At 40.3% G+C, this 14,065-nt stretch overlaps 1 protein-coding gene across 8 annotated transcripts in view; it reads right to left on the bottom strand.

The window, feature by feature from the left end:
- GALNT11 (polypeptide N-acetylgalactosaminyltransferase 11) overlaps positions 1-14,065 on the bottom strand; it is a 52,540-nt gene that overhangs the window by 19,923 nt on the left and 18,552 nt on the right. For 6 of the 8 annotated variants that reach the window (XM_061415247.1, XM_061415251.1, XM_061415252.1 and 3 more), the window contains one exon: positions 4,506-4,832. In XM_061415247.1, coding sequence (XP_061271231.1) covers positions 4,506-4,794 — 289 coding nt within the window. In that variant the 5' untranslated portion in view covers positions 4,795-4,832. Of the gene's footprint in view, positions 1-4,505; positions 4,833-10,831; positions 11,250-14,065 lie in introns of all 8 variants that reach the window. The other 2 variants (XM_061415248.1, XM_061415244.1) reach the window with 1 other exon arrangement.

Here is a 14,065-nt window from a genome sequence, read left to right as displayed (position 1 = left end):
ACTCTAGAGCTCGTGAGCCCCAACTACTGAGCACACGAGCTGCAAGTACAGAAGCCCAGGTGCCCAGGCCGGTGCTCCGCAACAAGAGAAGCCATCGCAATGAGACGCCCACTCACTGCTCGCCACAACTCAAGAAAGCCCAAGCAAAGCAACAGTGCAGCCAAAAAAAGTAAATGAAGAACAAAACTTAAAGAAAATCTTGGCTTTAACTTCTTATAAATAGGTTAATAGCCATGTTTCTCAAACCTAGTTTGTCTCCATTTTCAAAAAACTGTGTCAAGGTTTAAGTCAAACTTTCCTCAAAAAAGCAAGTGTACTTTAACCATAAATTATGGCTCATTAGCCATAATTTAAGAATAGTTTCAAGAAAAAAAAAAAAACTTACCTATGACCAAGAAAAAAAGAGACTTAATGATGATTTATACCATAAAAACAACAGATTACAGAACCCCATATGGATCTCAACAGGCCCCAATTAACTGGGCAAGAGGTTTTTTTGGTTCTGTTTTCTAGAAAAAAATTTTTACCCCAAGTTTTTATATGGACTCTTCCCCTAGAAAATTGACTATTGATAACCCTTTCTGTAAAATGTCTCCAGTTCCAGACTTTAATCAACTTCACAGTCAAGAAGGTCCACCACAGAGCTAATCAAAATCACTATAATTTAACACCTTTGCTCTCACACTGTCAGAAATCTCACCTTTACCTAGAATAGTAAGCTTCCTTTTGCTTTCTCTTTCCCACATCAAACATTTAGCCTCTGCTCACAGAACGACTCCCCTATAATAGCATTTCCTGAAGTCGAGTCATGGAAAACTAATCCCACTGGACATTCAATTCAGTTCAGTCACTCAGTCGTGTCCGGCTCTTTGTGACCCCATGAATCGCAGCACGCCAGGCCTCCCTGTCCATCACCAACTCCCAGAGTTCACCCACAGTCACATCCATCGAGTCAGTGATGCCATACAGCCATCTCATCCTCTGTTGTCCCCTTCTCCTCCTGCCCCCAATCCCTCCCAGCATCAGAGTCTTTTCCAATGAGTCAACTCTTCGAATGAGGTGGCCAAAGTATTGGAGTTTCAGCTTCAGCATCATTCCTTCCAAAGAACACCCAGGACTGATCTCCTTTAGAATGGACTGGTTGGATCTTCTTGCAGTCCACGGGAATCTCAAGAGCCTTCTCCAACACCAAAGTCCAAAGGCATCAATTCTTGGTGGTCAGCTTTCTTCACAGTCCCAATCTCACATCCATACATGACTACTGGAAAAACCATAGCCTTGACTAGACAGACCTTCGTTGGCAAAGTAATGTCTCTGCTTTTCAATATGCCATCTAGGTTGGTCATAACTTTTCTTCCACGAAGTAAGCATCTTTTAATTTCATGGCTGCAATCACCATCTGCAGTGATTTTGAAGCCCCCAAAAATAAAGTCTGACACTGTTTCCCCATCTATTTCCCATGAAGTGATGGGACCAGATGCCATGATCTTCGTTTTCTGAATGTTGAGCTTTAAGCCAACTTTTTCACTCTCCTCTTTCACTTTCATCAAGAGGCTTTTTAGTGCCTCTTCACTTTCTGCCGTAAGGGTGGTGTCATCTGCCTATCTAAGGTTATTGATATTTCTCCCGGCAATCTTGATTCCAGCTTGTGTTTCTTCCAGCCCAGCGTTTCTCATGATGTACTCTGCACAGAAGTTAAATAAGCAAGGTGACAATATACAGCCTTGACATACTCCTTTTCCTATTTGGAACCAGTCTGTTATTCCATGTCCAGTTCTAACTATTGCTTCCTGACCTGCATATACGTTTCTCAAGAGGCAGGTCAGGTGGTCTGGTATTCCATCTCTTTCAGAATTTTCCACAGTTTATTGGGATCCACACAGTCAAAGGCTTAGGCATAGTCAATAAAGCAGAAATAGATGTTTTTCTGGAACTCTCTCACTTTTTTGATGATCCAGTGGATGTTGGCAATTTGATCTCTGGTTCCTCTGCCTTTTCTAAAACCAGCTTGAACATCTGGAAGTTCACAGTTCACATATTGCTGAAGCCTGGCTTGGAGAATTTTGAGCATTACTTTACTAGTAGAGGTTAAAATGAAGAAAAAGATTTCATGGCCAAACACTCAGGAAAACATGGATTTTAAAAGTCAAGAACGGGCGTTCCCTGGCGGTCCAGGGGTTAGGACTGAGCACTTTCACTGCCACTTTTTTTTTTTTAATGGGCAAATAGTAACAGAAAAAAATTAAAGTTGAGTGAACTTTTGTTCTTAAGAATGCTGATTGTTTTACAGATACACAGGTGTGAAGGGATGAAATACAGAATGCAGTGTTTTCCCAATTTATTATTTGATTTATCCCGAAGATTTTTTCTAAGGGTTTTATGGTCTTTGATCCATTCTGAGTTAATATAATACAATATGAGATAAGGGTTCAACTTCATTCCTTTGCATGGGGATATCTAATTGGCCCAGCGCCGTTTGCTGAAAAGACCATCCTTTCCACATTAGCTGCTCTTAGCACCCCTTTCTGACCACACGTTACTTGTTCTTAGGCGTTACCATAGATGCTACTTGACCACAGATGTCAGAGGGTCTATTTTTGGATTCTCAGTCTATCCTGCGATGTACGTATCTTTCCTTATGCCAGTATCACACTGTTAGGAAGTTTTGGAAGAGAAGTATGTGTTCTCCAACTTTGTTCTTTTTCAAGACTTCAGAGCACCCTGCAATTCCTTATCAACTTTTGACTCGGCTACTCCATCTTTTCAACAAAGGCCATTGGGATTTTGATAAGGCTTACATTCAATGTGAGTTGCTTTGGGTGGCACTGACATTTTAACAGTACTCAGCATTCCATCCATGAACCTAGGACGTCTTTCTATTTATTTAGGTCTATTTTTATTTCTTTCTGTTGTGCTCTGAAGCACAACTGATGTACAAATCTTATACCTCCTTGGTATATTTACTCTTAAGTACTTCTTTCTGATTCCACTGTAAATGAGATTGTTCTCTTAATTTTACTTTTGGACTATTCATCACTAATGTCCAGAAATACAACTGGCTTCTGTGTGTGGATCTTATACCCTGCGACTTTGCTGAATTCATTTATTAGCTCTAATTGTTTTGTGATCTTTAGGATCTTTTATAAAGAATTTAGTTTCTGATGGGTAATTTGAGTTTGTCACTTCAAATATCTACAATTCTCTCACTACTACATTCAAAGGCAAAGTCCATTAAAAATGGCAAACCCAATGTTACAACTTTATAAAAATTTTATAAAAATTACTATAAACAAAAAGTTAGAAAAATTTCCATTAATGCTTTTAAGAAGGTCCCAATGGCTGTTTGAAAATGAATAGAAGGTATATTTTATGAAAAATAAAGTAAAAGCTTCCTTTTCCTCATATAATTTTCAATACTTTTGACCTCCTGTATTAGGAAATGATTAAATTCTAGAAACTGATGAAATCTGTTTTTACATTTCCTTTATATTCTGTGGATCTTTCAATCTCTCAGAATCTCTCACTATATGCTTTTACTCTTAAATTACTTATTATTTGATTCTTCAATGAAGATCAATGTTCTTAAGTTTTAAAGATAACCAAAATGGCTCATATATCCCTTAAAATAAAATTTGCTGAAACCAGAACTCTAGAACTGCAGTGTTCAGTCTTGCTTCCAAACTGAACAGACTGTAATTTTTGAAGAATAAAAAAACTCCTATATTTAATAAATATATTCCAGCGACTCAATAATTTTACTTGTAAGTAAAAATCTTTTTAGATATAAGTAGTCCCAAGGCAATGGCACCCCACTCCAGTACTCTTGCCTGGAAAATCCCATGGACGGAGGAGCCTGGTGGGCTGCAGTCCGTGGGGTCGCTAAGAGTCGGACACAACTGAGCGACTTCACTTTCACTTTTCACTTTCATGCATTGGAGAAGGAAATGGCAACCCACTCCAGTGTTCTTGCCTGGAGAATCCCAGGGACAGGGGAGCCTGGTGGGCTGCCGTCTATGGGGTCGCACAGAGTCAGCCAAGACTGAACTAACTTAGCAGGAGCAGTCTCAGTTTATTTCTAAACCCAATGGTTTATGTCCTGTCTTAACTCTGCCTTTCAAAATATGTTAAAATAGTCACTTTTCAACCATTGCTTTCCCTTATTAAATAATGCTAGCAATTAAAATCTTCCCCCATAGGTTCCATTTTCTTTCCAATCACTTAATTTTTCTTCCTTTCTGCCCTCTCCCACCTCCCTCCAGTTCTGGACCTCATAGTTTCTCCAAAGTCTTCATAAAATATTGAAGTCAGAACTGAACAAAGCAGAATATAACTCCTTACTTTGTCTGCAAAAATCACAGGACCCCAGCTAGTTCATGAACAAAATACATCAGTACAGAAAAAAGTCACATGTCTAGTCCTCTGAACAATACGTGATTTAAAGAATATTTGCACTTCCAACGATGAAATATTTCGACACGTTGCTAGCAAATATCAGGTACACTTACCCAATTCAGAAGAGAATTTCACGTTGCCTCTTTCTGGATCTTCAACATGATTATCTATCATATCATCAATTTTGTTTGCTTTGAACTGTGATTCTAGACTTGGACCTCGAGTGAAACGGGGATAAAATTTTTTGGGGAATGGTCCGTGGGGCCCAGACCCCTTGATGGGCACATTCTTAAGTGGCTGAGTCACTTCACTGAAGTTGAAATAAATAAAAAGCAAAAGCGTCCAGGCTGCAGATGTAAAAAGGCATCCATAACAGAAATACCGAACTGTGACACTTCCCATTATAGACCTAGCATTGCTGAAGGGCCATTTTCAGTTTCCTAAAAGAGAAGGATAAATACGTTAGGCACTTTAAGACACTGAAAAAATTAAATACCAATTTAATACTCACTGTTTCCCAAACTACCAAGTAACACTTGTGAACAATTTACTTAGGACCCCATGTGCGTCATTAACAGAAAGTCAAATGTAAGAAGACACAGGGATAGCACTGAATAAAAAAATAAAGGAATTCCACAACTGAAACCACAGGCCCACTGCGTTAGTACTGAGAAACCAGCAGCAGCCGCAGAGCTGACGTGCTCATCCGCCCAGGTTAATGGATACCTGCTTCTTCACCTTTGATCTGGACCACGTTCACTCTGCTCATATTTTTGAGGTTCTAACTTTTCATAAGTAAAACCTAAGTATTACACAAGTCATGACAGCACATCTAAGGTCCCTTCTAATTGTAAAATTATTAGACTACATCTTTTAACCCAAGAATATTAAAATCTGCTATTATAAATAGGCAACTTTTAAAAAGTTTTACCCTCCAATCAAAGATTAAACCTGCCCTAATGCCCACTCTAGATTCAACAGTTTCATTTCAAATTTATAACTGAAAGAGTTCAAATAATCCCATTTTCCCTCTCCTTATGATGTGTTATAAACAATAGGGCACTGAACAGCAATGTTTTCCTAAGCTTCTTGTAATATCGGGTCTTCATGGAGGCTTCACACAGCCCCCTCAGGAATTGTCTGTAGAGAGCCCACTGCACATATAAAATCGTTTCACTGAGCGTGAGAGCAGAGAAACACTATTTAAGTCATGTACAAACAAGAAATCTACAAAGCAATACTACTTATACATTACTAACTTCTATAGTATAAAATAATTTTTTCAAAAATTATCATGCCCCCCCAAACCAGGACAAAGCAAATCAGCATCAGTAAGCTCCAATTCAAAAATTAAGCTGTTTTGTACAATGTTATGCCATAAGCCCGAAAGACAGCAAATGGTTCAATTTCTTATCTGCCAACCAAAAACTATTAGTTCTTTCACCACATGTCAATTCAAAAGCTTAAAAAACAAAACACCAGTACCCAAACAATCAAAAACATCCCACAAGAGTAACACCAATGGGAAATGACCACCGCACAAAAGGAAAGTCAGACACCGATCAAAGTGCTGTCAGGTCAGCTGCAGCACTGTTGAGTTAAGACAGGCACAGAAAAAGATCCACTTTATTTGGAAGTGGAAGAAAACTTTCTCTAAGCAAAATGAATGGAGCCATTAAGACAAAGGATTAAAGTTACAAATTTGTAACTTTGCAACAAAATGTTGCAGACAATACTGAGTAGAAACATTTAGGTGAAACATTCAGTTCAGTTAGTCAGTCAGTCACTCAGCCCTGTCTGATTCTTGACTCTGACCCCATAGACTGCAGCACACCAGACCTCCCTGTCCATCACCAACACCCAGAGCTTGCTCAAACTCATGTGCATCGAGTCAGTGATGCCATCCGACCATCTCATCCTGTCATCCCCTTCTCCTCCTGCCCTCTATCTTTCCCAGCATCAGGGTCTTTTCCAATGAGTCAGTTCTTCACATCAGGTAGCTAAAGTATTGGAGTTTCAGCTTCAGTATCAGTCCTTCCAGTGAATATTCAGGACTGATTTCCTTCAGGATGGACTGGTTGGATCTCCTTGCAGTCCAAGGGACTCGCGAGAGTTTTCTCCAACACCACAGTTCAAAAGCATCTATTCTTCGGGCTCAGCTTTCTTTGTAGTTCAACTCTCACATCCATATATGACTACTGGAAAAACCATAGCTTGACTAGACAGCCCTTTGTTGGCAAAGTAATGTCTCTGCTTTTTAATATTCTAGGTTGGTCACAGTGAGAGAGTCAATTCCTAGGCAGGTTGATAAGAAGTCCAGGATCCCCAAGGAGGAGAAGAGGGTCTGGTGCTCTGGAAGTAGAGAGAGGTGTCTAGAATTCTCGAGGAGGAGGAAAAGACAAATGTGTTTTCTCTCTCTCTCTCTCTCTCTCTACATTCCTTAGTCACAGTCACAGAAAACTAAAAAGAAACTTTTTTTCTTTAAGCCTAGAACTGATGATTACACAACAAACAACTGTATTAAGGATTATATAAAAACAATGTATCCTGCTTGAAGACAGTTTCTCCTTCCTGAAGACCTTCTGGCTAATCCTGTTATCTTAAAATGTAAATTGTGGGTCTAGTAAGATCTTTACAATCTTGAGACATTCTTATTGTAATAACTAATTAAAACAGTATATAACTCCCTTGCTAAGACTAGGGAGGTGGGCACTCTCCATCCCCTTCTGAGGTCTCTGTCAGAACCTTTCTCTGTCCCTTTTCATACTTTAATAAAACTGCTACACAAAAGCGCTTGAGTGATCAAGCTTGGTCCTGAAACTAAATCTTCTTTGGAGATCAAGAATCTGACACCGTTCACCATAAGCTAGAAATAGCTTTTCTTCCAAGGAGCAAGCATCTTTTAATTTCATGGCTGCAGTCACCATCTGCAGTGATTTTGGAGCCCCCAAAAATAAAGTCTGTCACTGTTTCCCCATCTATTTGCCATGAAGTGATGGGATCGGATGCCATGATCTTCGTTTGCTGAAGTTCAGTTTTAAGCCAACTTTTTCACTCTCCTCTCACTTTCATAGAGGATCTCTAGTTCTTTGTTTTCTGCTCCGCACATCTGAGCTTATTGGTATTTCTCCCAGCAATCTTGATTCCAGCTTGTGCATCATCCAGCTCAACATTTCACATGATGTACTTGCATATATGTTAAATAAGCAGGGTGACAATATACAATCTTGACGTACTCCTTTTCCAATCTGGAACCAGTCCATTGTTCCATGTTCGATTCTAACTGTTGCTTCTTGACCTGCACACAGATTTCTCAGGAGGCCGGTAAGATGGTCTGGTGGTATTCTCATCTCTTGAAGAATTTTCCACAGTTTGTTGTGATCCACACAGTCAAATGCTTTGGCATAGTTAATAAAGCAAAAGTAGCTATTTTTCTGGAACTCTCTTGCTTTTTCTATGATCCAACAGATGTTGGCAATTTGATCTCTGGTTCCTCTGCCTTTTCTAAATCCAGCTTGAACATCTGGAAGTTCTCAGTTCACATACTCTTAAAGCCTCGCTTAGAGAATTTTGAGCATTACTTTGCTAGCCTGTGAGATGAGTGCAACTGTGTGGTAGTTTGAGCATTCTTTGGCATTGCCTTTCTTTGGGACTGGAATGAAAATGGACTTTTTTAAAAAATATAAATTTATTTTAATTAGAGGCTAATTACTCTACAATATTGTATTGGTTTTGCCATATATCAACAAGAATCCGCCATGGGTGTACATGTGTTCCCCATCCTGAGCACCCCCCCAACCTCCCTCCCCATCCCATCCCTCTGGGTCATCCCAGTGCACCAGCCCCGAGTATCCTGTATCATGCATCAAACCTGGACTGGCGATTCGTTTCACATATGATATTATACATGTGAAAACTGACTTTTTCCAGTCCTGTGAACACAGTTGAGTTTTCCAAATTTGCTGACATACTGAGTGCAGCACTTTCACAGCATCATCTTTTAGGATCTGAAATAGCCCAGCTGGAATTTCATCACCTCCACTAGCTTTGTTCCTAGTGATGTTTCCTAAGTCCCACTTGACTTTGCATTGCAGGATGTCTGGCTCTGGGTGAGTGATCAGATCATCATAGTTATCTGGGTTATAAAGATCTTTTTTGTACAGTTCTTCTGTGTATTCCTGCCACCTCTTCTTAATATCTTCTGGTTGTGTTAGGTCCATACCATTTCTGTCCTTTATTGTGCCCATCTTTGTACGAAATATTCCCTTGGTATCTCTAATTTTCTTGAACAGATCTCCAGTCTTTCCCATTCTATTGTTTTCCTCTATTTCTTTGCACTGACCACTAAGGAAGGCTTTCTTATCTCTCCTTGCTGTTCTCTGGAACTCTGCATTCAGATGGGTATATCTTTCCTTTTCTCCTTTGCCTTCAGCTTCTCTTCTTTTCTCAGCTATTTGTAAGGCCTCCTCAGAAAACCATTTTGACTTTTTGCATTTCTTTTTCTTGGGGATGGTCTTACCACTACCTCCTGGACAATGTCACGAACCTCCGTCCACAGTTCTTCAGTGAAACATTAGATTTTAACTAAAACAGGCATTATAACTTCCTAAAATATTTGCTTGGAGGTAGGGAAAAAACAAGCAAATAATAACAAAAACAAAAGCACTAATTCTTCAAAAGGCCATGAAATTCTTTAGTTTAAGACTTAACCTCATGGGGCTTCCCTGGTGGTCCAACGGCTAAGAATCAGCGTGTCACTGCAGGAGACGTTGGTTCGATCCCTGGTCCAGAAACTAAGATCCCACATGCTGTGGAGCAACTAAGCCCATGTACGACAACTACCCACATGCCTTAGAGCCTATACTCTGCAACGAGAAGTCACTGCAGCCACAAAGAGCCTGTGTGCCCCAACAAAGACCCAGCGCAGCCAAAACATAAATAGAAATAAAAAGACTACCTGTACAGGCTGCTCTGATTCCATAAAGAACTGTGAGTAAGAAGCCAATCTCTTCTTCAACTGTGTAAGGAGATTTATATTTAGATTCTTTTCCTCAAACCACTCCAGGCCTTCCCACTTCAACAGTGGCCTCCCTGACAGGGAACACAGAAGGGAGCCACGCACAAGGGACCAGGAGAGGAAGCCAGCCAACATTTCCAATCACAGAGAAGCCAGAGTGGGCTAATCAAGAGCTCTGCCATTAAGCAGCTCAGGACAACAGGGGAAGGTTAGGGTTCAACAAATGTTAACTTTTTCTTCATTAGGTCTAATTTTAAAATATAATATGAAAGGTATCTGTGACCATCTGTTCCTTACAATGACCTGAAAGTCCCTATGTAATAGTCCGACTGTTATCTCCCACTATTTTCCTCCTCATTCGTTTTCATCCTAGACACAGTCTCCTTATGGGTCACTAAAAGTGTAAGGGATTATGCATGGGTTCTTCCCTCTGCCTAGAATACTTTTCATCCCAGCCCAGGTGGTGCGAGTGGTAAAGAACCCACTTGCCAATGCAGGAGATGTAAGAGACACGTGTTCAATCCCTGGGTCGGGAAGATCTCCTGGAGGAGGGCTGGGCACCCCACTCCAGTATTCTTGCCTAGAGAATCCCATGGACAGAGGAGCCTGGAGGGCTATAGTCCACAGGGTCACAGTCAGACACGATGAGCGACTTAGCACACAGCTTCACCTCTACTGAATCTTTGCTCAACTATTACCTTAACAAAGTTCTGTCTAGACAAGCAGGTTCAAAACTGCAACTCAACTACCAAACACTAGCACTTCCCATCCTCCCTACTCCATACAACTTACCACCTTCTTACATATATTGATTTCTTATTCATTATGTTAATTATTGTCTGTCTGCTCCCTGTTAGAATGTATGCTTCATCAGAGCAAGAGTTTTTTGTCTGTTCTGTTTCTTGCAGTATCCCCCAAGCTTATAACAAAAGCTAGCACACAGCAAACACTTAATAAATATTTGTTGAAATTAATTTAAAAATTTCTGGAGAAGATTCTTGAGAGTCCCCATTGGACATCAAGGAGATCAAACCAGTCAATCCTAAAGGAAATCAATTCTTAATATTCATTGGAAGGACTGATGCTGAAACTCCAATACTTTGGCCACCTGATGTGAAGAGCTAACTCATTGGAAAAGACCCTGATGCTGGGAAAGACTGAAGGCAAGAGGAGAAGGAGGCGACAAAGGATGAGATGATTAGATGGCATCAATGACTCAATGGACATGAGTCTGAACAAACTCTGAGAGATACTGAAGGACAGGGAAGCCTGGCGTGCTGCAGTCCATGGGGTTGCAAAGAGTCGGACACAACTTAGTGACTGAACAACAAATGAAAAAATTACTGTAATGTGGTTATCGTGTGCTTGCAAAATGCTGGGATTTCCAAACAAATATACTATTCTGTTTGAGCCAAGCAGTACCTTAATGCTATGCATGGAGATCTTATTTCAACCTTATTTCAACAACAGTATGGGCTTCCCAGGTGGCTCAGAGGTGAAGAATCCTCCTGCCAATGCAGGTTCAATCCTTGGATGGAGAAGATCCCCTGGAGTGGAAATGGCAACCCGCTCCAGTGTTCTTGCCTGGAAAATCCCATGGACAGAGGAGCCTGGTGGGCTACAGTCCAGGGGGTCGCAGAGTCAGACACGACTGAGCAACTGAGCATGACAACTAGGCAGGAGAGTAGCCATATTTATTATTGGAAATGGTTTCAAACCGCCCCCCCAGACTCTCATTGTCCAATTTCACAAATTAAATAAAGCTCTCTGCTATAAAAAGAGGGGCTACTTTCCACTTTGTCCACTGCACGATTTTCGGCTTCCTCTTGGCTGCCAGCACCTAAGGGCAAAATGAAAAAAGTTTTTTCTTCACCCATAAGGTTTGACCCACTCCATCAAGATTTTTCACATAATACCCCCAGCTCACCCTCTCCACAAGAGCACATCAAGATTCCTTGGTCTAAACTACAACATGTATTAACTCTCAACAATTTTATGGGTAAATAGAATATTTTTCAAGCTATATTATGGTAACTTTTTACAGAAATTTTTTATGTAGTGAATCGTTATTAAATCGTTACTAAATTGAGGAACCTATAAAAATGAGAGGAACTGACAAAACCTGGTCATTTTTTAAAAATATAATTAATTCAAAATCTTCAGAAGCAAAAAATTTCAGGAGTCTTTTAAACAGGTCAAGAAGTTAACACCCAAATATAAAGAAAGTGGAAACCAATCAGATGCCTGTTATAAATAAAATAACAAGTCCTTAACTGCTTAAGAAATTAAAACATTCAAACAAAAATCAAAAGGCTGAAAACTGAATCTATGCTAACAAATAATGAATTCAGCATCTACATGATAAAAAGGTTTTTGCTTCATACTATCTGCCATTCCTTCTATATAGCCATGGCCTCAATATCCGAGGCTTGAAAGCTGTTAAAAGGAGGGTCAAAACAAACATTTAAGGTTAGTTAATGCAAAACAACTAGTGACCAAATACTTTTCAATCATAAACTTGAATAGTTAATAAAGCAAAAACTTCAGCAGTTAGATACCAAGGTAATATATTCTTCAAAATGTAAATGAATAAAAGGCTATGCTGAGCTTAGTCGCCCAGTCGTGTCCAACTCTTGCAAACCCGTGGACTGTATCCCGCCAGGCTCCTCTGTCCGTGAGGATTCTCCAGGCAAGAATACTGGAGTGGGCTGCCATGCCCATGCCATGCCATGCCATGGAAGATCCCCTCCAGGGGATCTTCCCCACACAGGGATCAAACCCAGGTCTCCCGCAACGCAGACAGATTCTTTACCATTTGAGCCACCAGGGAAGCCCAGATAAAGGGCCGACCACCTGTTCACGTGAATTTTCAGTAGACAAGATGGTGTGGTTTCACGTTTCCTCTAGCCACAGTCTGGGAGCTGCCAGGGAACAGGTGGCTGGCTAGTAAGCTGAGAGTCGGTTTTGCCAGGGTGGTACAGAGGAAGAAGAACAGGGAAAGGTATATGCAGTGTGCTGATCAGAATGACAGGTCACAGATTTAAGCCAGACAAGGAGAGCTGAGAGGCTCAGGAAGAATGAAGCAGGATGAAAAAATGTGGACAGGCCAATGGGCCCTGGTGTAGCTGAATGGCCGTTGGAGTTATGTTACCAGAGAGAGTGATCTGGAAAGATGCATGTTGTGGTGGAAAATGAGAGGCTAACACTCAGATTCTGGAGAGGTACAGTGAATCAGAGAAGAATCCTTTCCAGACACACAAACTGGAGATACCCCAGTGAACAATTTGCCTACAGTATAAGCAACCCCCTGAAGACACAAGCATTTCCACCTTTTCAAACTCATTATGGTTAGCACAGCATCTGTGGTGAACAGTTAAGGTGTATTCATGTTCCAAAAGAAGTTAGAGGACATTGTTTAGGTTGTGCGCAATGAGAAGAGTGTAATAACGTAAGCAGGGCTAAACAGTTTACATAGACAGTCTCATTAGACGTTGTCACCATTTTATTTTTTTACTGAACTGTAACCGGGGTATTTTTATACCTTACAAAGTGATCACCACGCTAAGTTCAGTGATCATCTGTCACCACAAAGTTATTACGTCATCACTAATATTTCTTCTGCTGTGCATAACTGGAAGTTTATACCTCTTAATCTCCTTATCTGTTCCATGCACCCCCACCCTCCTCCCCTCTGGCAATTACCAGCTTGTGTTCTGTATTCAGGAGTCTTTTCTCTTTTGCTATCATTGTTTTTTTTCTTAGATCCATATGAGTGACTTATTTCACTAACAGTGAAATATAATACCTTCTAGATCCATCCCTGTTGTCACAAATGGCACAATTTAAGATGATACTAAAATCATTCCACTAATTTTCCAGTCATAGCCTATTAAATGTACTGAACAATCTAACATTTTTCTTCTGAAAATCATTAAATAATTCTAGAGAAAAGGCTAACACTGGAATCATGTAAGAGTTTTATATGCCAGACACCACTCAAGGTGCTAGGGATTGATACTTTAAGTTTTGCTATTATGCTAAAAAAAAAAAAAATCAGAAAATAATAGGTTGGGGCAAAAGTACTTGTGATTTTGCACTGCTGAACTCTGCTGCTTGATATTGGAATACAGCCTTAAATAAATATGGTTATGTTGTTATCGCTTTGTTTTTTTGCTAATGACATTACTTGCTGTTTATTTTATACATTTATTTTAGAGTAGGAAAATGATGTTAGACAAAAAACAAATTCAAGTGATTTTCTTACTTGAATTCAAAATGGGTTGTAAAGCAGCAGAGAGAACATGCAACATCAACAATGCATTTGGCCCAGGAACTGCTAATGAACGTACAGTGCAGTGGTGGTGGTTCAAGCAGTTTTGCAAAGGAGACGAGAGCCTGGAAGGTGAGGAGCACGGTGGCCGGCCATCTGAAGTTGACAGCGACCAACTGAGGATCATCAAAGCTGACCCTCTTAAAACTACACGAGAAGCTACCAAAGAATTCAATGTTGACCATTCTACAGTCATTTGGCACCCCACTCCAGTACTCTTGCCTGGAGGATCCCATGGACAGAGGAGCCTGGTAGGCTGCAGTCCACGAGGTCTCTAAGAGTCGGACACGACTAAGTGATTTCATTTTCACTTTTCGCTTTCATGC

This window comes from Bos javanicus, chromosome 4 (assembly GCF_032452875.1).
Source record: "Bos javanicus breed banteng chromosome 4, ARS-OSU_banteng_1.0, whole genome shotgun sequence".
NCBI lineage: Eukaryota > Metazoa > Chordata > Mammalia > Artiodactyla > Bovidae > Bos > Bos javanicus.
The sequence above is the reverse complement of the archived record's forward strand: the minus strand, read 5'-3'. Positions and strand labels throughout refer to the sequence as shown.